This window comes from Cynocephalus volans, chromosome 6 (genome assembly GCF_027409185.1).
Source record: "Cynocephalus volans isolate mCynVol1 chromosome 6, mCynVol1.pri, whole genome shotgun sequence".
In the NCBI taxonomy this organism is placed as follows: Eukaryota; Metazoa; Chordata; class Mammalia; order Dermoptera; family Cynocephalidae; genus Cynocephalus; species Cynocephalus volans.
In genome coordinates this window covers 91,151,559-91,177,263 of record NC_084465.1, presented here as the reverse complement: position 1 = coordinate 91,177,263, position 25,705 = coordinate 91,151,559, and the positions used below count along the sequence as shown (strand labels likewise).

Below are 25,705 nucleotides of genomic sequence, written 5' to 3'. Positions count from 1 at the left end.
GGACCCTGCACCTGAGCCTCTGTTTCTACTTCAGAGCATCAATAGGAGGTCAAGTTGTACAATGAGATGATGTGGCAGAAACCGGCACCAGGCACCGTTCCTCTGGGCTCTTTCAGCCCAAGTGTCCCACCTTTGTCCCTGGGAATGGTACACAGTTTAGCCAAATAGAAAGAAAGGTCTCTGCAGTGGTATTTTTCTGGAAAATGCATAGAAGTTCTAAAAGGAAACTAATCTTGGACAAAAGCCTAAATGAAGACAGCTTGTGGTGGAAGTCTTCATGCAATTAGTTGGTTGAGTAAAACCCAGGATGATTACATTGATGGTGCTGGTTTCCTTCATATAAAGCGGTGTAAGGACAGCACTGCGGGTAAAGCCAACGAGATCAATCTGTCCTCTGGCTCACTGTTGCAAAAACTGTTTCTAGCCCAGACTACCCAGTATTTATAGTAGGGAGGTCCCTTTCTCTACACTGAGTTCAGCAAGCCCTTCTCCGCTCCCCTGCCTACACTGAGACACATGAGCAGATTGCTCTACCAGGGATGAGTTGAGCTACTCTGTGAACTGAGGTGTGGGTTCCAGTCACAAGTCTTCACTGGCAGGCTGTGTGACATTACACAATTCCCTCAACTTCTTACTCTACAGATTTGCATTTGTAAAATGAGTACATCAACAATCACTGTGGCTGGCCGGTTAGCTCAGTTAGTTAAGTAGCAGTCTTATAACACACCATGATGTGCGGTCTTATAACACCAAGGTCAAGGGCTTGGATCCCTGCGCGGGCCAGTCACCAAAGGACTGCTGTGAGAATAAAATTAAATAATAATGTAGACAATTCCTTAAAATGCTAAAAGGCTATGTATTGTTAATATTGTTGTGGGAGGGTTTCAATTGAATTGCCATATCACCTCTAGGGCTTTTGAGAACTCCTGTGGCCTTTGAACAATAACACAGCCATCTTCACCAAAGCCCATAGCAAGGAGGAGGCAGAAGAGGTACAGGGTGGAGATCCCATGGAAGGAGATAAAGGTTTCCTCTGAACAGTCTGGATCTCCCTTCTGCATTTATCTATTGTTCTCAGAAGGTAGCAGTATAATATAACGATTACGCATGGAGGCTGGGGAGTCAGACTACCTGGAGTTAAATCCTACTCCATCACCTCCTAGCTCTGTGACCTTAGCCAAGTTATTCAGCCTCTCTGTGCCTCAGTTTCCTCATCTGTAAAATGAGTATAATAGCATGCCTACCTCACAGGTTTGTTGTGAGAGTGATGAGAGAGAATGTATGTATCATGTAATGGTTGAGGGAATGAGCCCTGGGGCCAGAATTCCTGGGTTCAAAACAGCTGCTGTGCTTCCCAGCCAAATAAATTACTCGCCCTGCTTTCTTCATTCACAAAGGGAGAGTAGCAGACCTATCCCACAGGATTGTTTCATGTGCTGACAAAGTGCTTGGAAAGTGACTAGCATATGGTAAGCCCTCAATAAATGCTGCTACCATGAATAACAGAACATGATGTGCATGAATTCACATTAGCAGCTATTCTGTTTTTTGTGGATCTTTATTATTGTTGTGATTGTAGTTACTACTCTGGATCCTGGCTTGGCCATTCACTGGGAATTTAAGGACACTCTCTATACAGTCCAAGCTGTGGATGTTGGAGTAGTTCTAAAACCTGTCTCCCTGAACAAATTCTATTCCCTGGGTGTCATAGGCTTGCTTGTCACCAGCAGGAAGATAGGACCATGCCTCATGGCAAAGCAATGAAGGATGGGATAGCCAGCAAGAGGCCCTGGGACGGGCAACTGGGCCCTCAAAGCTAAATCACACACAGCTCAATCATCCATTAAGCAGCAGCTGCCTTCGTTCTAGGAAGCTTAGAGCTCAGCTCTTCCTTTACTCTTTCAAGAGTGGCAAGCTCAGAGCAAGCGAGAAGATACTGTGAGACACACAGAAACACTTACCGGCATCAAGACGGCGGAAGATCCAGGCATTGTAGGGTTGGGCAGGGTCCCGGGCATGGAGGCTGGCATGGGCTGTCTCTGTCTGTTGTGGAGATGTAGCAGAGAAGATAGAGAGCCTGGGACAGGCCTGGAACAAAGAAAAACAGCAAACATTACTCCTGATGCCCTGGGCCTGTTTCACCAGTGTCCAGAACAACGGGGACAACACCCTCACATGTGCACCAGATCAGACCCACTGATGGAGAGCAGCATAATTGAGGATATTAGGGAAATAATAACAAATAAAACACAAGCCTGGCTTCCTTTGCTGCTTCCTAGTTAATATATCAAATTCCACTTCATTTCCTGACCTCCATTATCTAACCGATGTTCAATAGAAACAAGTCAGTAAATCTCCTACAACCCCTGCATGTTAGGAAAGGGACTTTGTGGTGAAATACAGTGTTTACTTGGAAGTCTCAGCCCTCTGAAGTGTCTTAGAGCCTGAGATCTGTGTACATGTGTTTTATCTACACTCTCCCACACCTCTGCCTGGAAGCCCACCCAGCTTTGCTCTGGATACACTTTCACTCCCTGGATTTTCAGAGGAAATTTCATTCATGAATTCCCGACAGAAATCCATTTTGGCTTTTTCATAGTTCTCCACTGTGAGTGGAAAAAACTAAAGTCAGGACACAAACCAAAGCAGCCGGATCTTGGGGCGGCACTGCAGCTGGCCTTTCTCAGGGCCAGTGCAGAGCCCAGCCCCCAATAACCAATCTCTCATTTCATAATAACTCGAGGTGTTAGGCTGTTTGACAGAAACTGATTTGGGCTTGACCTGCAGGACTTGGGTAAGCATTCCTCGGGGGACTACATAGTTCAAGCTTTTGCTTCAATTTGCCAGAAAAAAAAAAAAAATCTAAGGGCCTTAAATTGATTTAATGAGCCAGGGAATGTGGGGCTGAGGGAAAAAGGGAATTATTTGTGTTTATTAAAAATGGCAAACAAGTGACCTCTGCAGCTAAATTCTCAATCTCCTGATGCTTTTGCTCTGGGGAGTTGTATAAATGTCAAACCATTAAAGACTTAACAACAAACACATAAAACAAAACAAACAAACAAAAACCTCTCAGGACCTCTGAGTAGTCTTCCATGTTAAACAATCTTATCCTTAATGTCATGCAAGAAAGTAGTGCTTCCAGAATTAATGCATTTTCTAAAAAAATAAAGAAGAAGAAAACTCCCTCGTCCTAAATGCTGGGTACAGGTTGCAGACAGAGATGTCCCGTGCAGGCAGTGCTTTTCTGGGCTTCAGGGGAGGGCAGCCCCTTCAGAGGCATGAGGAGCTTTTGCTTTGCAGGTCATTTGTCTCCCGTGGGTGACTCATGAGAAGTAGGGGACTGAAATGGGGAAAAAAAATGCCAGCATGTTCTTCCTTTGCTTTGCTGTTGTAATTCCAAAGATGAAGTTTTCCACTCATTTTGCCCAAGAACTGTTTTGGAGATAGAGCTATCACAGTCACACACTGTGATAGAAGGATTAGCCATAAATTAGTCAAGATTTATACGCTCAGGAAGGTGTACATGTGAAAATATGAAAGAACATAAAGCCTTCCCACAGAGGTTATGCAGATGAACACAAACTGCACCCAGTTTTGTCAGTAGAACATGTGTGTGAGTGGATACATAGACAGACTAATGTAAGAAGCTTGTAACAATGAACTGAGTATTTTCAGATAAGCTAATGAAGTAAGTACTATGGATATTTACATGTGGCCTTGGGACCTCTGGAGTATGGATTGACAGTAAGGACTACCAGGGATTTTGAAGGATCTTTAGCTTTTATAGTTCAAGGGGACCGCTGGTTTCAATTGCTCCAAAATAATATGGTACGTTGTGATTTCACTGGGTCTTAAAATCTCAGAGTCAGATAGGTACAGAATATGGCTCAGTCAATAGCCAGTGTTTGTTTATATTCTCCAGTTTTAATGTTTAGTGTGAGAACTTTATTGAAAAGGAAATATAGTTGTATATCAAAGCATATAATGTTTAATAATAGTTTCTAAGTCCAATGTTTAATCTCTAAGTCCAAGATTAATAATCGGAACTCCTTACTTTCACATGCGAAAGACTCTGAGAGTACCCCTACATATAGCTAATCATCCACCTCTCTATTCTTCTGTATATCCATCGCAATAGATGTAAATACATACATCTACACTTACATACATACAGCCTTTTACCATATGTCTGTTTCCCACGGAAATGCTTCAAGTATAGACAATTAGGGACAAACAAAACTGTTATAGAAAAGACAACTAAAGACATTTCTTTTTTTTTATGTTGTTTTGCAATATCTTCTTCATGAACAAAGGGCAACATATGATCACCATTTACATTCTGTCTCCAACCCGACATGTTAGAAATAATTGTGGTTATCAGTTTTATTGATGTGCTCTTTTTAAAACACAAATCAGTTGAACAACTTAACGGTGATGCAGATGGAAATGCAAAAGTAATTACATTTAAAACAAGTTTTTAATTCTTCCCCAAACTTGTATAGAATGGTTGGGGAATGGTATGATTTATTTAATTCGATGTTCTTATTAGGTAAGTTATTTCCACACTGTGCATTAATCTACCAGATTTTAAAGTATCAAGTATTTCCTCATTAATTAAGAAAGCAGGTCAGAGTACAGGGTTCCCTTGGGATTACAATAATTTGCTAATGATACCAATCAGACCAATTAGCAATGTATACTTGGAGGGAAAAAATGTTTGAGATCCCTATGTGTTTGGATTCTAAATAATTTTAAGGTTATTGTTTTACACAGATTCTGTAAATTATTTCCCGAATCTCCAAATGTTGGAGTTTGCTAGGCTTCTTGCTTGGGCTTTTAAAACTACAAAAACGAAAAAAGTTTGTGCCTACTCATCATTAGGTGTATAAACAGCTAGACCAAGGTCATTATTTACGTAGCTAGGTCCAAGAAACAATCATTTGTCCAGAATATTCATATCACGGAGGTTAGAGTGGTATCAGAATAATTGAATTAATTTTGTAATTCCCTTTGTGTATATTAAAATAAGAATTACTATTATTTAGTGCATTATATTTGCACAAAACTTTTTATATTGCATGTAAACAGTGCTTCATATTTTTCAAAGTATTTTCACATCCTTAATTTTATGTGACCTGAAACGATGCAGTGTGGTAGGTGGGTCATATTATTCCCATTTTCCTCAGGAGTAAGCTGAATTCAGAAACATTTAAACTTGCCCGAGGTCACACAGGTCATGTAAGGGAGCAGGGCTTACACTGAACTTGCAACATAGGGCTTCCCCCATCACACCTGGATGGCTCCCATAACTAAGTTATTATTGATTTTTTATGCAAAATAAATTCACAGTTCATTTCCTTTGATATTCACACTGCTCCCTGGACTTTCCATGAAGTAGTAAAATACTGTAATACTGCTAATATAAGAAATCACTCATCCATGTGAAATTATGTTTTCTTCCTTTAAAAAATAAAACAAAACTTCCCAAACAACACATCAGTTAGACTCTGAAAATAAGATGGCAAATTGCAATAAAGTTGTGAAAACAAAGACCCAACAGTCTTTCTCCAGTGCAGGCTTGTTGTCATGAGCTAATAATTCCAGACTTTGAGCAAGCCGAGCCTCCTTTTTAATAACCATGTGCCTCTAGGTAAAGTATTTCTACTAAAAATTATTGAGGCATGGAACAAGGTAAGATGTGTGAGCTCATGTTGGATTGTTCAATTACTAAACTGAGTCCTGCAGCATTAAGAGTTTTCCAACTTGACAGATTATTCCTCTTTATACACTTGTATAAACATACTGCTTACGGTTGAAATCTATGTAAGCTTTTCTTTCAATTAAAATGTCAAAGATGACAGACTGTGTTTTCACTGTCCTTAACAGAATGATAGATACCACAACAAGCGATTTCATGTCCTCATTTTTCTCCCCAAAGGAAGTTCTCTAGGCTAAGGGTGTCTGAAAAGCCAGAACTGCATCTGCAGGTCTTCCTTGCCCTTGGGCAAATCCACCTCTAAGGAGCTAAGGGTCAGTGCTTTGGTTTGGAAGGTCTGAAGAGGGTCTCTGCAGACTGCTGTCCTTCTCCAGGTCTTCAGAAGCTCTGTGGCACCCCAGGATTGTCAGGATTTAATAAACTATCAGGACAGAGAGATCTGCCAGGTATGTGGTCAGGCAAATGGAATAGGGCCAACAATGAAAAAAATAAGGTTAGAAAATTGGAAGATCAATGTTAGCATCGAAAGCAGACCACAAACATCAAAGAAATCTTGAGAAGACAAAAAATAATAACGTAAGGACTTGATGGGAGGCAGAATTTTTTAAAAAAAGCTTCAGAGCAAGAAAATGGAATTGAATATCAGGCAGAGAGCAAGAGACCCAGATGCCATTGCTATTAGAGTAACTGACTCTGGGGAAGAGACTCTCCTAACTTTTGGGCTCCCAATTTCATCATCTATCTGAAGAACAGATCAGACTATAGGCTATCTCAAAATCCCCTAAAGCTCTAAAATTCAGATCTAGGACTTGAAATGAAAACTAGACGTCCTTAATCTAGCTAGACTGTAAGTTCCATCATGATGAGGGTGTTATTCACTGCTCACTGCTGTATTCACAGTGTTTAACCCAATAGTTAGTTAAGCGCTGGCACATAATAGGTGGTCAGTATCTAGAGTCGATGAGTCAGCCCAGCATTTAGTTCTTTTATTTTTTTTGGCAGCTGGCCATGACAGGGATCAAACCCAGGACCTTGGTGTTATCAGTACCATGCTCTAACCAACTGAACTAACCGGCCAGCCCTCAGAATTTAGTTCCATTGAGACTACATCTGAGCCATGACTAAACTCTGAATAGAAGGTATTTCTAAAAAGTAAGAGAAGTTGATTAAAAAGGACATTCCACTCCATGGGGCCCACACTTCTTTCTCACTTACATGTAACATAATTTCACACACATGCACTAGAGAAAAAGTGTTGCCCATTGTGATTGTATTTGCTTATGAAAAGAAATAGCTGCTTCCTTCAGACCTTCTTAAATGAAATGTTGTGGCCTAATTTGGCAAACTAGTTTTTGTCTGGGGTGGAGAGACTGAAATGCTAAAGAGAGAAATACAAACTCATCAACCCTAAGAGAAGGCAGTTCCTAATGCAAATTGCTTATTTACACATTCTCCTGCAAAGTGGAATTAAAAAATTCTTGTTTTTATAAAGAAAACAAATTGTTAGGATAATCAGGTAGAATGTGAAATAGAAAGACAGCATACTTATTTTTTCTATCTGTAATAACGACATTGTAAATGGGGTAATAAGGAACATGGGCTCAGGAGCCAGACTGCCAAGGCTAGAATCCAAGCTCTGCCACTTACTAGTCGTGTGATCTTGGGCAAGTTACTTGGCTTCTCTGTGCTTCAGTTTTCTCAGCTGTAAAATGTGGGTAATAGAGATGTTGTTTTCTTCATGGTCATTAAATGAGTTGCTACGTGTTATATATTTTAAATATGGTGAATAGAAGTTATTATTTTTGTTATTATTTTTATGAAATACTGATCAAACAACAGATTATTACCACACTTCAATCGAGAAATTGTGGGATCTTAAAGAACACCAATCCTTAGCTTTAATTAAGAAACTACAATCTAACAAATATAAAATGCCCAACATTCCCTGCATACATGATAGTTCTTTGAAATTCATCCACTTTAGATACTCAAACCCTCCTATGGAGGCAAATGAACTCCTTTCACCTAAAATGTTAGAGAATTGTAAAATGACTTCACATTATTTCTCAGAGAGGGCCCTTGAAAATATACACTCAAAATGGAACCAAACTAGTTTCTCAGAGAACAGTCTTCAGTATCTTGTTTTTTCCTGAAAAGAAAATGCCAAAATCCCAACAGAAGCAATAATTGGGAAAATAAGAAAGTTGTCTGACCCATGTTTGAAAAGACATAAGATTACCCGTACTTTTTGTGAAAGAGCTCATGCTCTGTACAAAGTCTCACTGCTGAGCTCCTGAAGATAGTACAGTACTGCCTTTTCAACAAATGAGTCAAAGAAGTAGAACTATTTAGCCCTACAAAAGGCACCAAAATACCAGTAGCTTCAATTAAAACACGTCTTCTACTTTTCTAAGCTTTCTTAGGCTCAAGAGAGGGCCTCTGCTAAAGATCTGATGTTTCCCCGCAAAAATCATTCCCCAGCTACTTTTCTTTTGGTGACACAGACATTTGGGTGTCCAGGAAGAGAATTTTGCTCTTGTATCAACAGCTTATTCTCTGTCCTAAAAAGCTAGCAAAACAGCCAATCCCAAACAGCAATGCTGTCAAGTTCATGGGGGATACCAGTAAGCCCATCTTCAGTCATAGCACACAGCAAAGCTCCAAGGCCTTGTACCATCTGGCCTCTGACTGCCTCTCAGCTCATGGCTCTGGGCTCAGTACACTTGCTAGAGTGACTTCCACCTTCATGGAAGCACCATCTTCCCTCCTGCTACAGAGTCTTGATACCTTCTCCAGGCAACCACACCAGTTGGATCCTTTTCTGAGTGCTGTCAGTGAATCCCATACTTTTCTCTAGTAACATTTATTACTATTTATTCAATAAATGAATGAATCAATCACTCATCAAAGATCAATTAAGTGCCTAATATATGTCAAATTCTGTGCACTCTCATTTCAAAAGGGAAAACTGGTTTGGCCAGTTAGGCCATTTGCATAATAATTTATTTATAAATTTCAAATTGGTGAGGATATGATGATAAAATAGGTGTGCTTGGTAGTCTCTTGGAGTTTATGGTCTCAGCTTCCCAAATGTAATTCATCAATGATTTTGAGTGACTTTTAAAAATATCTCTCCTCCCAAGTAGACAATAAATTTCATAAGTCAGAAACTGTGTGTCTTGTTTACTGTGGCAGATACTCCTGAAACTTAAGAAAGTGCATGGTACCTAGTAGCTGCTTAATAAATATTTCTTGAATTAATAAAAACATAAATCAAGGATTTCTCTGACTAGTAATGGACATTGTAAAAACAGTGTTCAATAAATTATCTTTGCTAACTAATGAGAAGAAATTAATTGCTTTACAAGCCATAAGTGGAGCTCCAATTTACATTAACAGCTTAATACAACCCATTTCTGTTCTTGAAACGTATAAATGGCTACCCCCTAAGGTAATCTATACTTTTAATCTGTGCCCTTTAAATTAAACTCAAGCTTTCAGATGAGTTCTAGATCTATTTGTTTCGGCATCAGTTAAATTAATTTCCATTTGAAATTATATTTTAGGCATTTCATAAGAAAAGGCCAAGAATAATTCAGGAACACTCATCTGTCTCCAATCTATATAATGTTTTAAAAATTGGATGCCTGCCCTGCAATATTGTTGCACTTTAGAATGCTCAGAGCTCTGAGCTAGGAGGTACCAGTTACACCCACACCACAGTCAACTAAACATCTCCTTTCTGCTTTTCACAGACTTACCAATATTGACAAGGGCACTTTTGGAATCATTATCACCAGGGGTGTTGGAAATTAAGTTTACCACACAAGGTAAATTTGGGCCTCCCTTTTTATCAATTTTGTGCTACTGATACCTTCATTTGATAGATGTCGTATCTGATATCTTGGAAACGATAACCTCTTTTTCTTTAAATAAAAGCCTGGCTTTGAGAAAGCCAATGGTAGTAGTAAAACATAATACAGCTAACAGATCTGCATCCTGCTGGAGCCTTTGCTCGGTTTTATAGCATATACGCTGCATCTGCTTAGGCGGAGGAGATGTTTACTAGTGCTTTCAAGTGTTTTAAACAGAGAGAGCAGTAATAGGAGGGGAGATCTGAATTTATGGTCATTCTGTTAAGACTATTAAATCAACCTTTTTTTTTTTTTTTGGCTTCTTTAATGACTGATTTCTGCACCATTAATCAGAATCATGCAGTCAGCCTGATTCGTCTGTTAACCAAAAACACGGTTGGATTGGTTTCTGATGTACTATGGTCAGAAAAAAAACCCCAAAAAACTCATTTTCAAAATCTGATATTTTTTTCCTTGTAAAGACTATAGGCTCCTAATAAACATCTTTTATAAAAGACTCTAAATGCCTGCACAGTCTGGCATTAGCTATGGGTCAGACGTGCAGACATGAAGCGATGGCTTTGCAATCAGCCAATAACTTCTCAGCTGCGTCAATTATTCATAAAGTTACACTTAGCAAGGAAAGTAAATGCAGATCAAAAGACAAAATAAAAGATGATTTTGAACACAGCTCGAATAAATGATATACAACTGACTGGCTTGGAAATATATATATCTTTATTAGAGACATATCTCTAAGTAAAACTTCTTCCTGTTGTAAGTTGTTAATAAGCTTTCTCCTTAATCCATAAGGACAAATAAGTAGTCCTCTGATTATGAGCCTTGTCATTTACATGCAATTGCAGCTTGCATTCATTCACCGAGCATGAATAATTCATGAAATCGTTCACTAACACACTTGCCTGGATCTTCTGTAGAGGCCGGAGCTGCCTGAGCTTACAGAGGGCATGGAGAGCCCCACCCCCACCTCAAGCTCTAAGTCAACAATTCTGCTTAGGTTTCTCCCGGCCTTTCAGGTTAGTAGTTATCACATTTTAATGAGTAATTGGTGTTGGAATCCATACCCAGCACAATCTCCCAATACCTATATTCCAAATATATAGTGGAATTTTGCAGCTGAATGATAATACCCCAGCTGCAGGAGACTTCAGTGAACACAGAACTCTTGGAAAGATCCATCAATCATCCGGGCAGTCTCTGCTCACCCTGTGCATTTCATAAGGCTCCTCACCATGTTGCTCTCACTAATACTTTTATCTAACCTCTTTTTGAATCTTGAGGCAGGGTCTCGTAGGCAGTTCTCAAATACCTCTTCTGGGAAACCTAATTTATGATAGCCTACACCCAGCCATTTGCAGGGATTATTTCAGCTCTTTAGGAGGTGTCACTAGAATTTATTACTTCCACAGATACCCTGGCAGGAGAGGGGATGTGTCAGTGGTCCAGAGGGAGTGGCTTTTCGCAGCTGTGACTGTATACATGGACTATGCCATCCCACCTTACGCTGCTAAAAGCCTGATTTCTTAAGTTCTATTCTTAATGATAAAGTACCAGCAGTGCTGAGGGGATCACCTGTTCTCCGAGGAAACACAGACAAGGAAAGAAGAGGCATTGCCTCATGAAGCTTAGCAAACTCCTCACATGAGGTTACATCCTACCAGAGAGCTGCAAACTATCTCAACCGCTGCTGTAATCAAGTAAGCAAAAACCAAGGGACGAGTGTGAAAGATTCTAAAGAAATCCTTGTCAGGCAGGGGCTGAACATCATGCAGGGAGGGGAAGGTATGGCGAACTCAGAGAAGGCTCAAGAAAAGCACAGGAAGATACTAAAAAACCAGAAGGGAAGACCTAAGCAGGAAAGTAAACTAATAAGAATTCTTTAGCCAATGGAAGAGACAACAGAAAAGGCTGGGAGATGACAAGACTGATCTTCAAGTTTCCAAATTAATATATTCAGAGAATAGTCACCAGTTACTTTCCAATCCAACTAAAGCAGAGTAATAACAATAATAAATCAGCAGCACATCGGATTTAAGTTAGAAAAGAATATCACCCAAAAACAAATAGTGTAAAACAATTAAATGACTAACTGAGGTTTTGGAATTTCCTCTTATTAGGCGCTTAAAAAATAGATTTGTCCCTGTCTGGCCTGGTTTCTAGGGGGAGGAGGAGGAACTGGCAGACTTCTCGTAGTCCTAAATTAGGTCTATTATTTTCACTTATTGCAGTCAGAGTGGCTGACAGAAATGATAGAGATAATGCTGGCTGCCATCATTAACCAGTAAATCGAATAAAGCAGCCTTGTGTGACGGGGCACAGGCTTGGGGCTGCCTCCTGGCTCTGTCACAGACCAGAGTGTGTGATCTATGCAAGACATTTAACGTCTCTGTTTTCTCATCAGCAAAAACTATGTGGTTACAATACGTCACAGGTATGGCGTGAGGATGATTTGAGAGAATATTTTGAGTGTGTTTGGTCCTTGGAAAGTGACCAATGCATATTCTATTCCAGAGGTGACTAATCTCCTTTAGAAAATAATTACTACCATCATTTTAAAATCCAAAGTAAAGCTATATGGTTCTAAATTGAGGGGTGAACTATTTAGGAAGACCCAGAAACCCCCAGTCTCCCCTAGGGATCTGGGTGTCTCTTCCATTTCTGTGAGTTTTCTGTATCCACCATCATCTTCTCGAGGAAGCCGGCCCTGATTTGTCCAGGCCACTTTGGCCCCTGCTATGTGCTTTCAGAGCATGTTTCGGTCTCTTCCCTAGACTGGAGAGAGAGTATTTGAGAGCACTGAGCTTGGCACACAACAGGTTTGCTGAATGACTTAATGAGGTTACCTCATCATATACTTTCTTTCATTTCCTGGCAGCTGTGCCTCTATGACACATCCATGACAGGTGTCTTTTTAAAGGCCATAATAACTTGAAACACTATCCTGATTTCAAGGGACAGTCAACTCATTGACTTGAGCGAAGGCTATGGGGGAAGGATGGAGTTTCTAGGAAACTGTGTGCCCTCTCTTGTGCAATCCTTCCTGAGCCACCTTTCAAGTTCTCCCACTTTGCAAGAGCACTTATCATGAAGCTAAATTGATACCAATCTGAAACACTTAGTAAAATAGCAGCGATAAAATTCACGATAATGATATCTGGCATTTACTTTTTGCACTTTGCATCCAAGGATCTCAAAGAGATTTTTGCTGTTTTCCAAAACTACTTGTGGAGGACTGGACACACAAGCAAAGAAGGCACTGAATGTGGCTTACCTGTGGACAGAGTTGGTTCTATGAGTAGTTTCTGAGATTGAGATTGTGGCCATGCTATGTGCATTAACACACCTACTACACACACACACCCAGAGACATCTACACACTGACAAGTAAAAGTGATAGAAAGGCTTTTGGTCCCAAATACACTTTTGCCTCCATTAGCCAGGTCAAACTTAGGAACCCAGATTCACATTGTATAGACTTGTTTTATGGTGATATTTCTCTCAACCCTCTTCCTAGGGTATTTATAAGTACAATTGAAATGTCTGCATCTGTTCTTTAAAGGCATGAAGTTTAGGGCTTATTTTTCTTTTAAGTTCATCCTGAAGAATATTTTGTTTAGGTTTAAATGATTAGTTAAAAGCCACACAGTGGTTCATATAAAAAGCGTCTCTTCTGAGGCACTTTTCCCTTCCCTGGGGGCCCTGAATTTTGCCAAAGAGAGTGACTTGCTCAGTTTTCCAAATGATTCCCCAGACAGTCCTATTCCGATTCCCAAACAAATGTGGTATTTGGGGTTTCAAGTTTAAAATGTAATTTGGTATCACTTCACATGTCTTCCTACAGCTTAATAAACATCTTCCCCAGAGGCACTTGGGGTCTGATTTTAATTTGTGGTAGGGTTATGGCCACAGTAAATGTCAATTTTAGCTATAGACAATGAGTCCCTAACATAAATAGGAACGCAAAGTGACTGACAATACACTTAAAGAACATGCTCGCATTATGCTTGTTCACAGGCGGTAACTGTTCCCCAAGACATCCCTTCACAACATGACAAGCTTCACATGGCGATAGCTTGGTTTCTCCTCAGATCCCTGAAAATTAGTCGCTCGTCAGAGCGGAAAGGCCGGGTTGTACTTTCTGAGGATGTATCAATCGAAAGGCCATCAAATGAGAAAGTAAAGCAACTCAGCTTTCATTGGTAGCCTTTGCATATGATACCCCAGGAAAGGGCTACTGCCTCAGTCCCTCATCTGCCTGGTCACCTTGGGCTGTGTCCTCAGTGACTCTCAGTTTCTACTCCTTTGCATTTAAAGTGGCTGAACCAACAATTTTCAAGGACCTTTTCATCCCTAAAATTATATGAGTAGACATGATCAAGAGTGGGTAACCTGACTTATGAAGAGATCCAGAGCTATTTATTTCAGGGAAACAACACATCAATTATGAGTTGGAGACAAATGGACGAGCACTTCCTCACTGGCCACTCTTGGATACTCCTTTCCCTGAACAAAAGAAAGGCTCCAATGATCCCTGAGCGCAGGTAACATTTAGTGAAATAGGGCAGGTACCAGGAGTCCTGAGGGGCAGGAGGGGGGTAGTTTATTCTCACATATGAGCAATAATCCTTTTAATGAGCATGAAATAAAGGTTTCACTCTTTTGTGCTCTAGAGTAAGTAATTTATTATTAAGCAGAATAACATCTTTTAGGAGAGGTAGGACAGGTCCTCAAATAAGCAGTTTTGTCTTTTCAGTGTGGTGTCATCAGACCTATTGGGACTAGGTCTAAACTGAGCATTTTGAAAGTGACAAAAATCCTCCGTCTGTGAGCTGCCAGGTAAAACTCTTTCACTACTGAGTAGTAAATGCTACCTGACCCTACCTGCTAAGGAGCTAAAATAACATTCCCTAAATGCCGATGTTGAGCCCTATGGATGATCCAGTGCTTGGTGCCTGTGATGGTTAGTTTTATGTGTCAACTTGATTGGACCCTAGGTTGTTCAGATATCTGGTTGAACACTATTTCTGGGTGTGTCAGTGAAGGCGTTTCTGGAAGATGTTTCACTTGGATTGGTGGACTGAGTAAGGCAGCATGACTTCCCCAAGAGGGTGGGCGTCATCCTGCCCATGGAGGCCCAAATAGAACAAAAAGGTGAAAAAAGATTGAGTTCGCTCTCTTGTCCTGACTGCTTGAGCTGGGACATCTGTCTTCTCCTGCCCTCCATCTGGCACCAACATCACTGATGCTCCTAGTTCTCAGGCCTTCAGACTCCAGTAGAAATTTATACCATGTGCTTTTCTGGGTCTCCAGCTGGCGGATGACGGATCATGGGACTTGTCGGCCTCCATAATCTAGTGAGCCAATTCCTTATAATAAGCCATATGTGCACACACACATCTGTACACATGCATACATGCATATACATATATCCTATCGGTCTGTTTATCCAGAGAACTATGACTAATACAGTGTTCCATCTCCAGATCTTTTTTCCCTCGAAGTGTCCTACATTTCCTTAAATATATTTGGTAGGAATGAATTAGTAAAATCCAGGCATTAACTTTGACATTCCTCATCCTGTACTTCCAATCATTCACCAAGTTCTATTCACTCCACCTCAAAATAGACCTGGAATCCATCCACCTGGCTCCAACACCACTGCCAAGATTCTAGTCCAAAATACTGTCTTCTCTCACTTGGTTTCTTCCAACAGTTTCTGTCTCCAGTTTTGCTCCTCTCCAATCCATTCTCTGTAGTGCAGCCAGAGTGACCTTCATCAACCAAAGATCTACTCATGACATTTCCTGCTCGACATTCTCCTGTAACTTGCCTTAGCATTTAGAATTTTCTTGAAAGCATCCTTTAAATGTTCTACCTCTCTGATGCCTGTAGTTCTACTTTTCACCTGACTTGCTATGTTCCACCCACCCTGGCTTTCATTCATTTCCTAGAATGTACCAAGCTCTTTCCTACCCCAGGGCCTTGATACATCCTACGGCTTTTGCCTAGAATGCTTAGCTTAGCCATCTGCTCATTTGTTGACCAATTCTCATTCATTCTTTAGGTTTCTGTTTAACTATCACTTTCTTCAAAGTTTTTTTGACTCCCAAATTAAAGGTGCCATTAGGGTGGCATAGCCCCTGTGCTTTTCCTTCGTGTTATGTTTAATAATATGTTTATATACATGGTTATTTGTTTAGTGTGTGTTTCTCCTATTAAAGTCATCCCTCCCTGATGGGAGGGGCTATGTATCTTTTGACTGCTGGAAGAAATGTCATTCTGATTTCTTTTGATCATTGGGAAATTTGTGCTTAGTTTCTAAAGCATGTTGCTCCATTTGGATGGAGAAGAAAAAAGGAGAAAACCATAACATAGCTGGAAAGCTTTCTAGAAGTTAAGAGGATTGATCCAGCATAAATGAACACCAGAACGTTTGTCTACATGTTATTGGTAATAGATCTTTCTGCCTTTCTGAAGCCTGAAGCTATTTCTCTTGACAAGCACAAGAGTGAAAATGCCAAATGGAAATGTTCATTCCAGGGTTTATGATTTTTTGCTTTAGGGTAATGCAGAAACATTCAATTGTTCTTATGATAGTTAAGTGTTTTCCATTTTTGCCAGTGGCTTCAATTGTTGACACTCTCCAGAAGGGTCCCATAACTTTTATGTAAAGTTCCCAAGCATCAAATATAACTGCTGAGCAAACCTCTTTGATTAAAATAAGGCAGAAAAAACTATAGTTATAAATGCCATGGACTGCTATCCTTTTAAGGAAAAAACCTGAAAAAAGATCTTCTGTTTTTTTTAACTCAAAAAGAAAGTAAAAAAATCAATGTTTTCAAAGTCTAATATGGTCGAGAGAATTCATTTTCTTAATATGGAGTGGGCTTAGGAGTGGTAGGGCAAAGAGTGGACATATGAGCATGACTGTCGACTGCAAACTTCTGGCAAACTCTTTGGACTATTGGTCCACAGCCAGTGTTTGTCTTCATAAATGAATTCCACATCTTTATTAAGTTAAGTATTTCTCTTTTTTTTATTATTTGAAACATACTTTAAATATTTTGTTTTATGACGTCCTTGAAATTGATACAATTCCTTCCAGATCAAGGAGAATGGAAAAAATCAATTACGTTTTTTTTTCTACATTTAGAGTGATTACACAAAAATTATGCTCTAATTTATCCATTACTATGAATATCATTGACGTCATATGTGAACAACTCAGACAGCCAGAATTAAAGGTGTCCTTCCGATTAGATCATTTTTCACAGAAAAGCCCTAAATGATTATTAAATAGAAATATACCCCTAGTGTGAGTTGATCTGTAGAAGACTATATAGTAAGAATTATAGATTTTAAATTAGAGCCTTTTATAAGAAAATCCCCTGCAAGAACAAACCAAAACACATGAAAAGCCTGAAGTGAGCTTCTAATATCAGATCCTTTACAGAAGCAAGTCACATTTTGTCATCCAGAGACTGGATCTTATTAAAATGGATTTTATCTGACACAGATAGAATTTCAAAGTTGGCCCATTTACAAATGAGTTAATTGGTTTTATTCAAAATAGGAGGAATTTTTAGGGCCATTTAAATCATTAGAATTGTTGGTTCGGAATGCAGAGAAAAGGCCAGGGAAATGAGGCCCAGCCCAAGCAGAAACTAGACTTGTCTTCCCTCTCTTCAAAACCCAGTTCTCAAAACCTCCTAATGGGTTTCACTGTTTTCTTTCCAGCCCTTATCATAATCAGGGAGCCGCACATTTGCATCCCTAATGGACCCTTTTCAAAAGTGTGTTGACATTTCAGTAGGGTTTGAATAGCCCTTAATGCTTCTCTCAATTTGGGTAGATGCCCACAAATCTCCTTATATGGGCCTCAACATATAGACTGTCTGCTTTACTCACAGGGTTGGTGTTTTTTTTTTTTTTTAGTCCCTGGGAATCTATCTTAATTATACTCTTAAAAAAGTGAAAACTTAGAAGTCAGATGACTCAGAAAATGAGCATGTAGCTGGATACCCACACACAGGGCAGCATCTTAACTATATCTGTGGAAACTTAGGCCCGAGTAAAAAGTATCATCCCTTGTGTGGTAAATTCACTTTTTTGAGCTCCTATTTTTATCGAAAGGAAATAGATATAAATAAGACCATGAAGATAAACATAGGTTAGGGGAGAAAGTTGAAATCAAGCACAGAGCTCATCATCTGAGCACGAACTCCCCTGCATTTAACTCCTCACATTTCCTACAAGGACTAAGAACCCAGAAAGCCTGCAGGGGGCAATTTTAGTCCCACCTATTTTTTCATGCCTTCAATAAAAATGCAATCCAATGGAAACATGACCAAAATTAATTTTTGAGTTTTTTTTTTTTAAAAAAAACATTTACTCAGCTTCTGCTATGTTTCAGAAACTGTGCTGGGAGCCTGACGTGCATTAAAGATCATCCCTGCCCTTAAGAAATTCATCATCTATTAAGGCAAATAGCCAAGGCATGAGAGTCAGCATCAGGTGTAATGGGAGACACCCCCCAAAGCGATATCTAATACCCTGGGAGTTCCAGGGGAGGGATCCTAGAAGAGGAGACACATGAATTGCTCCAGGAAAGATGAGAAGTTAGCCCTGCATCGTCTGCACATGCATGTGCATACGTGTGCATGCGTGCATGGCAGGGGCGCAGATATTGTTGGTAGGTGCTCCAAGCAGAGTTAAAATTGGTCTGTGTCTGCACAAAGCAGGTTGTTAAAGTATGTCAACAAAGGCCCAGAAAATAAATATTAAATAACTACTATCATTCATATCTTAATGTGAGATTAAAACAATCTCTTTGGATGATAACCACCCTATCTAGAAATATAGACTATCTGATGTGCGTCTTATTCAGGTTGACCCTCTTGTATATGCCAAACTGGGAGATATATACAATTAGAATTTTTTAAACTGATTTTCCAGTATTTCAGGTAGGTGGCTGAGTTCCAAATTAAGAGAGCCATTTGATAGACTGAACGACTTTGATCCTTTTTTGATTTAAACAGTAATGGAATAAAAGGGAGAGAGACATTTGGGGTAAGTGGCAGGGAGGCACTAGGGGCTCTTGGGCAGGGGATTCAGCATTTTTCAGAATCAAAGGAGCCCTTCTTGGCCCTAATGTTCTATATTAAGCTGCTTTGGAAAAGGTAAAAAATGGAGCCAGAATTTAGCCCTGCTTTTTCAGTTTCTGAAGCCTTTCCAAGACAGAAAGATGATATAACTGATTTTTCTCTCCAGTATTTCTAGTTTGCATTTATTTTTTATTTTGAGCTCAATAAATATAGCTCGGCATACGATGGTGAGGGGGGAGGGGTAGATTGAACAATCACCGTTGTGCAGTATTTTCACTAGAAGTACTGAAGGTAGCTTTCTGTGTTTAATGACTTTTACTAACTTTTTCGAGTCCTTCTTTTGCAACAAATTAATTTTGGTTCCTGGGGAGCAAGGTCCTACCTCAAAGTGCTGTGTAAGATGCTGCCTAAACAAGATAATTAAATACATTTTCCCGTGATTTCCAGCATAGAGTTAAAACATAGGGATTTAAAGATAGTTTTTTTTTTTTTTTTTTTGGTCTACATTGACTTGGAAACCATTTGATAAAGTACATTCTTGTCCTCTAGTTTCTAAACCGATATTGGCAGTCACTGAATGCACCCTTTCTTTCAAAGGAAAAGAAAGAAAGGAAGACAGAAAGGAAGGAAGGAAGCAGGCAAGCAAACCATGGTCATCCTGGTTTAAATACGAAAACAAAACAAGGGTATGAGAAGGTAGCTTCCCAGAGAGAAGGGCCCAGCCCACGGCTTCACACACGTCTTCTCTCCCCACTTTCTGTGTGCAGCTCCTCAAAACCCACTCTTGTGTTTTTGCATATGAAAAACGAGGCTGTAAAAGTGTCAGCCTGCTTTGGTCAGGAATAGCTAGTAAAAAATAATTGGAGGGCATTTAATATACACGATGCACAATGTTCATAAGATAATTAGTCCACCGATCGTTAATATGTTGCTTCTTAATATGCCAGGAAGAATTCCGAGGTGTGGAGAAGTTATAATACAGCTTATTAAATAGAGAAGCTATAACAGAATTCAAGTTTCCAAGACCATTCCCACCAACTTGAAAGCCTCATCACATGTCCTGCCTTCATAATATATAGCATTTCCACACTGCACTGTTTAAATAAGCCAATGAATATTTCTCTCCAATCTGTTTGCTTTCAGTGGACTTTTCCCCCCTCTCCAAAGAAGCTGGCACTCTAATATCAGGCAAATGACTAGAATAACTGTGCATTGTTCTAGACACCAGTGGAAAAAAAAATTATAAAACAGTGCACATCCCTAGAGTGTTTTATTCCACCTAGAAAATGGTATAATTGACTTTGGGTAGTATGGGGGGGGAAATCCAAGTATTTTTGAGCTATGGGGTTATTTTCTGGTAATTGTTTGACTTGAAACTTTAGTTTGTCAATCAGACAGTTCTCTTAGCCCTATAAATGTGGTTTTGGGGGGAGGAGAAGGATATTAAAGGAGAACTGAGAAAGTGGCCAAGCCCCACGGGCCTTTTTTCTTGTCATACAGTTGTTGTCAAAAAGATTCACTATTATGTCTGGGGATGGGGGAACTCCATGGCATTTTGCATTCAGTAAAAATGTCTCAAACCATTTTTCAAACATTTTGAGGTTTGGCACAAACCTGAAATTCATTTTGCCAAGCACTTTCCCCCCTTAATTTTTAAACCCATGTGTCTTTCAAGAGAAATTTAATCCGTATGTTTCTGATTCATTTACACTTAACTCATCAAAATGGTGTTTTGTAAGAGCTATTTGATGTTCAAGAAGTCTTATGAGCTTCTCCTTTTATAAGTCTGAAAGCCTTTCTGAGAACCAGAAAATTGTATTTTACCAGCTGTAAGCCAAGATTTGAGCTGTGTTAAAAATCAAGAACCTGCTTAATTTAGGAGGCAAGAAAATAGCAGACACACTGATTTAAATGCCCTCATATGTCTGCCTGTTCACACATTGACCAAAGACCTTTCAAACTCACTCATCCCCTGAAGAAACCTATCCCATAGGCCTAAGAATAAACTATGAGGTAGAAGCAGAAAAGAACCATGGTCCTATAGCAAAAATTTCCATTGATTCTGGAGGTTCCCAGTTGAGATTCTCAGCTCAGAATCAGTGGAAATAAAACCTGTTGCATTTCATTAGATAAATCTATTGCTCAGGAAATGCAATAAATCATTGAATACCAGAACTAGAAGGGACTTACAAAATTTCTAGTTCGGTAGTATTCAGATTATGTTCCAAGGACTTTTAGGTGGTTGGCGGGGGCAGTGAATTACAGGAGGAGACATGAACTGGAGATACTTCTTATACTGGGCTTCCACAAGAGAAAGTACTCCAAGAGTAAACTCAGTTTGAAAACAAATACCTTAATTTTATATGAGGACATGGTGGTCAAAGGAAGGAATCGGAATTGGGACAGAGCTGGGGATACAACCCAGGTCTCCTGACACTTGCTCAGCATTCCAGCGACCTTTCCACTATACCAGTGCTTTGCAAAGTCTGGCTGCAACTCATCAGTATGCCAATTAAAGAGAAATTAGTGAAATGAGTTTAATCTGATGTCAACAGCATTTTAAAAAATGAATAAATATCCAAGTAACATTATATACAGTAAAGATTAGGTATTGTTTCATAAAAACTATACACACTCATGCACACACACATATATATACTCATACACATGAGTATACTTGGCTGTGACATAAAATATATTTCTCACTGTTACTCATATCAAAAAAATTTCAGAACCACTTTACCATGCTGAAAACCACATTTTATTTACTAATAGTTCAGCCAATAGTGGTTTTCAATTGCCTCCTAAAGATCACATAGCTGTAAAGAGCCAACATGACCCTTCTCACCTCATGGAGGAAATCCTACAAAACACTGGCCTATTCCGTAGTTGGTTTAACACATGGCTTAGGAGAAACGGATCAAGAACAAGTATGAGGGCAGGGGAGGGGGGACAGATAACTAGTTAAGGTAAGATAGGGTCATATGCATCTCACTATGATTTACAAGCGGCAAGAATGATTTCTGACTTGCATTCAGTACAACTGCACAGTTGACAATACAGACATATGAGCACCAGCATAGCTCCAAAGTGCATTTTCCAAGCACTTAACAATCATTAATTAGTTAGAAACATCCTTTCAAGGTTGGGAGGCACAATAGTTCATGTCCACGCAATGGCGCTTTGGAGACTCCCGGGAAGCCAAATAGTACAGCACCCGGGTAATGACTGTGGGAAGATTAATTGGGTTAACTGGCTGTGAAGAATCTTGTGATAAAGCATTATGAAGAATGCTGCTCCGCTGCACTGTCAGATGTCAGAGTCGGCCAGCGTCTTTTTTGCCTAACAGCTGAAAGCTGCCTCTATGGGAAAGGATGCAAAGTCATTAAAACAACTATGAATTACCCTTTGCTCTCTTTTTTCAGAATTGTAATGAAGTGACAAGTTTTCTGTGGTCACAAAGTGCCGGAGTCTCTTTGGGATTAAAGTGCAAAGAGGGGCTCTTTGGGAATTGTGGTCTAAAACCGTTCCCTAGGTGGGGAGGAAGAGAGAGGAAGCAGTGTGTTTCACAGCCCAGAGGTCACATCCTGCAGGTGGGTGGGTACTGGCTCTGGGGCGGCTTCCAAGCTCTGTCCTCATCGGACATGCACTCAGGGCTCATGCACAGAGAGGGAGAAAAGAAGAGAGTGAGCCTGACTCCATCTCCTTTGTGGCCCACAACATTCTCCACCCACTAACTAGACACCAGGGAGTTTAAGGCTGGAGGCAAGAAGCAAGCTATCTAGCCTGCCTCCCTACGCCTCCCTCCAGACCAGAGGGTGGAGTCTTCGCCCAGCCAGGTGCTGATGACTCCCAGCTTCTCCAGGGCCTGCTGGTCACTCCTCTGTGCCCTGCACAGTCTTTCTTTGCAACGTTCCCCCCTCCTCCCGTCTCCTTCCAGGAGCCAGAACTTACAAGAGGACTGAGAAACATTCGCTTGAGCAAAAAGATAGATGTTCTGGCACCAGGAAGCCCACTGGCCCGGCAGAGTTGAGAATGTGTTTTTCACTACCTTAGGGCTTGGTCATGGCCCTGCCACCAAATAGGTTTATGATACGAGATAATTCTCTTCACATTTTTGGGTGGCCTCAATTTCTGAATGTGTGAGATGATCAGATCTCTAAGGTTCCTGCCTTATCAATGCATTTGGAATTATAAGATTATTATTCTACTGCTGAGGAATAATAATCTTATAATTATTTGATTTGAATGGTGAGAGCAAATCCAAATCAAACGTTTCTTGTGACCTGTACACTGGAGCTTCCTCTTTGCCCTTGAAGGAAAGAAATGGCAAAAAGCAGCCATGTACTGAGTTTGAGCAAAATCTGAATTCAGAAAAATAATCTGGCTATAGAGAGGCCACAGCATAATCCATATTAGGGTGGATGCTGGTGAGAGCAAAACCAAAGACGAAAATGCAAGGCAAGAGCAATTTACATTTATACTAAATGAGTTTATTACAGTTGCTGTTATTATGATTAATTCCAGAGGAATTAAATGGGATCAGCCCTTTATTGCGAAGTGTTGCTGAGCTGACTGAAGTATTATGATAAATAAGAAGGTCAAGAAGAGGTGGCTGCAACAACAACAAAATTACCTCATGCCACCTAAAAAAGAAATCTACTGGGGCTGGGTGGTTAGCTTGCTTGGTTAGAGTGCAGAGCCGATAACACCAAGGTCAAGGGTTCAGATCCCACACGGGCCAGTCTCCAAAAATAAATAAATAAGAAATCTAGTACTTAGCTAAAAGGAGTGAAGAAAAGATCCAGCTCTTCTTGGTGCTGAAATAAACTACTTTAAAGTGAGATCTTCAGCTCCATTTTCTGACCAACAAAGAAGGTTGTATAGAGTACAGCCAGTGGTATGATTCTCTTTTCACCTCTCTACCTGCTCATGGCCCCACCTGCATTCTGTGACTCGGTTTACCTTTCTTGGAAGGAACTTTTACATTTCAGTATTTCTCTCCACGTTATTAATGCCCAAAATATACTGTTATCCAGACTTCAAAAAAAGTCAACCGGTTCCATTATTAAATAACTAGCATTTACGGAGCACTTGCTATGCTAAGCGCATCACAGTCATTATCTCATAGATTCCATTTCATAGATGAAGTATCTGAAGCTCAGAAAGTTTCAACAGATTGTCAAAAATCACATAGCTAGCAAATGGCAGAGCCAGAGTCTGAACACAGATCTGATTCCAAAATCACTCACAGGGCACAATCACATTGGGCTGTACTAATTATGAATAATCAGACTCCACTTTTGCAAAAGAGCTTGTTTTGCAGACCTTCCTTTAACAGTGATTCAGGCCCCACTGAGGGCAAAGGGGCAAAGCCAACTGGGCAGACAGATCTGAAAGCCTGCAAGAGAGCCAGCTGGCCTCTGCCATCTCAGCACATGGGTCTAGCCCAACATGACTTCAATTCTTTAAAGATCTTTGACCTAAAAAACGAAATGTTCATATGCTCCTTAAACACAGTAACTTGTGGTGGGCATTCCAGCTTACATAAAACAGCCACTTGGCCCCATTTGCACATTAAGATGAGTGATTGAGTCTATGCATTAATACATACCTTGGCATTCACTTGGAGCTATGTTATTGCTTTTTCCAGGCTTTGTTTTTTAGGACACAACCAATTCTATTTCAGTCATTCAGATGGAAAAGAAAAAATTAAAAGGTAGAACTCAATTTGGGGTATTACGTGGAGAAAAAGAAGGACTGTTGATAGCTGGATGGGTCTTAGCTATTGCATAACTACTGTCCCACTCTCCATAATGATAGCAAATTATTGATTAATTCTTCTTGGGTGCAGAGTCACCTCATTAATCATTAAATAAGCTCTCGGGCCAGTGTAGGTACAGGAAGGAAAGACGTGTGGACTTGTTATAAAGATTTTGTGTACTATGTAGTGGACTTTGGAATGCCAAGTCAAGTCAATTTCAGTTTTCAAAGTCAATTTCAGTTTTCAAGGGCATTAGTCCTCAAGGAAAGCACCCAGTCTTACAGTGCACATTTTAATCGGAGCAGCGAAGTCATTTACAAATCACAAACTGAAATTTGGACCACAGAATTTTGATGGCCTGGCCCACATTTGTCAATACCCCCCATCTTCCTTCCTCCTCTTGCCTGTTTCCCACATCCCTGTGCTATGACATCCCGCTCAGGAACTTGCACATACCTCTTTTTGCAATCTAGTGCAAAAGGAGTCACCTAGGAAGGTCAGAATCCCATGAAAACCAACCCAAAAGAGATCAGAAAGGAGAAGCCAGTGCTTTATTCCACAGCTTCTTTGTTTGTTTGTTAAATACAGTTCCAGATTTGCCCACCCTATTTTCTGTGAGTCTCAAGTCCACACTAATTTCTGCCTCTTAATGTTGACCTGGCCTTCCTGACCAGTGTTTACTAAGTAAAATCCATGACAGTGCTTTTATCAAGCAGCTTGAGTCACTCCAGTGCCCACTTCCAGCACAGATTCAGGGACCCCAGCATGGAACCTTGACGGGCTTTGTGGGCCCCATCCGTTTTATATACTGCCACCAACTTCCCCATCCTAACTCTTTTCCACTTGCCTCCTCGGAAGTCCCTATCTCTGCCATCTCCAAAACACCATTTTTACCACCAGGAAAGATATATGAGAAGGAGGCAGCAAGTTTAAAAGGTGGCCTCACCCAACTAAAGATATGCGTTACACACATATGCTGTTGTAAATAGAAACTTCTTTTGGTCAAGCCTGGAACAGAATCCAGTTCTCACGACCGAATTCACTCCCCTCCATTTCACTTTGTTTCTCATTCACAAAGCCCCAGCTGAGCACGAATGGGGATGCGAGGGTCCTCTTTCCAAACTGCATTGACCCATATCACTCCTGCTGTTCTGGTCCGGGAACTCTGGCAGGTTTTATGGGCACTAGTCCTCACCTCGCTTTAATCAGAACAGTCCTTTTACTCTTCTGTTTCTAGTACCTG

At 40.2% G+C, this 25,705-nt stretch overlaps 1 protein-coding gene across 5 annotated transcripts in view; it reads right to left on the bottom strand.

The window, feature by feature from the left end:
* CREB5 (cAMP responsive element binding protein 5) overlaps window positions 1-25,705 on the bottom strand; it is a 388,746-nt gene that overhangs the window by 89,486 nt on the left and 273,555 nt on the right. For all 5 annotated transcript variants that reach the window (XM_063100059.1, XM_063100058.1, XM_063100060.1 and 2 more), the window contains one exon: window positions 1,962-2,088. In XM_063100059.1, the coding sequence (XP_062956129.1) occupies window positions 1,962-2,088 (127 nt within the window). The remainder of the gene's footprint in view (window positions 1-1,961; window positions 2,089-25,705) is intronic.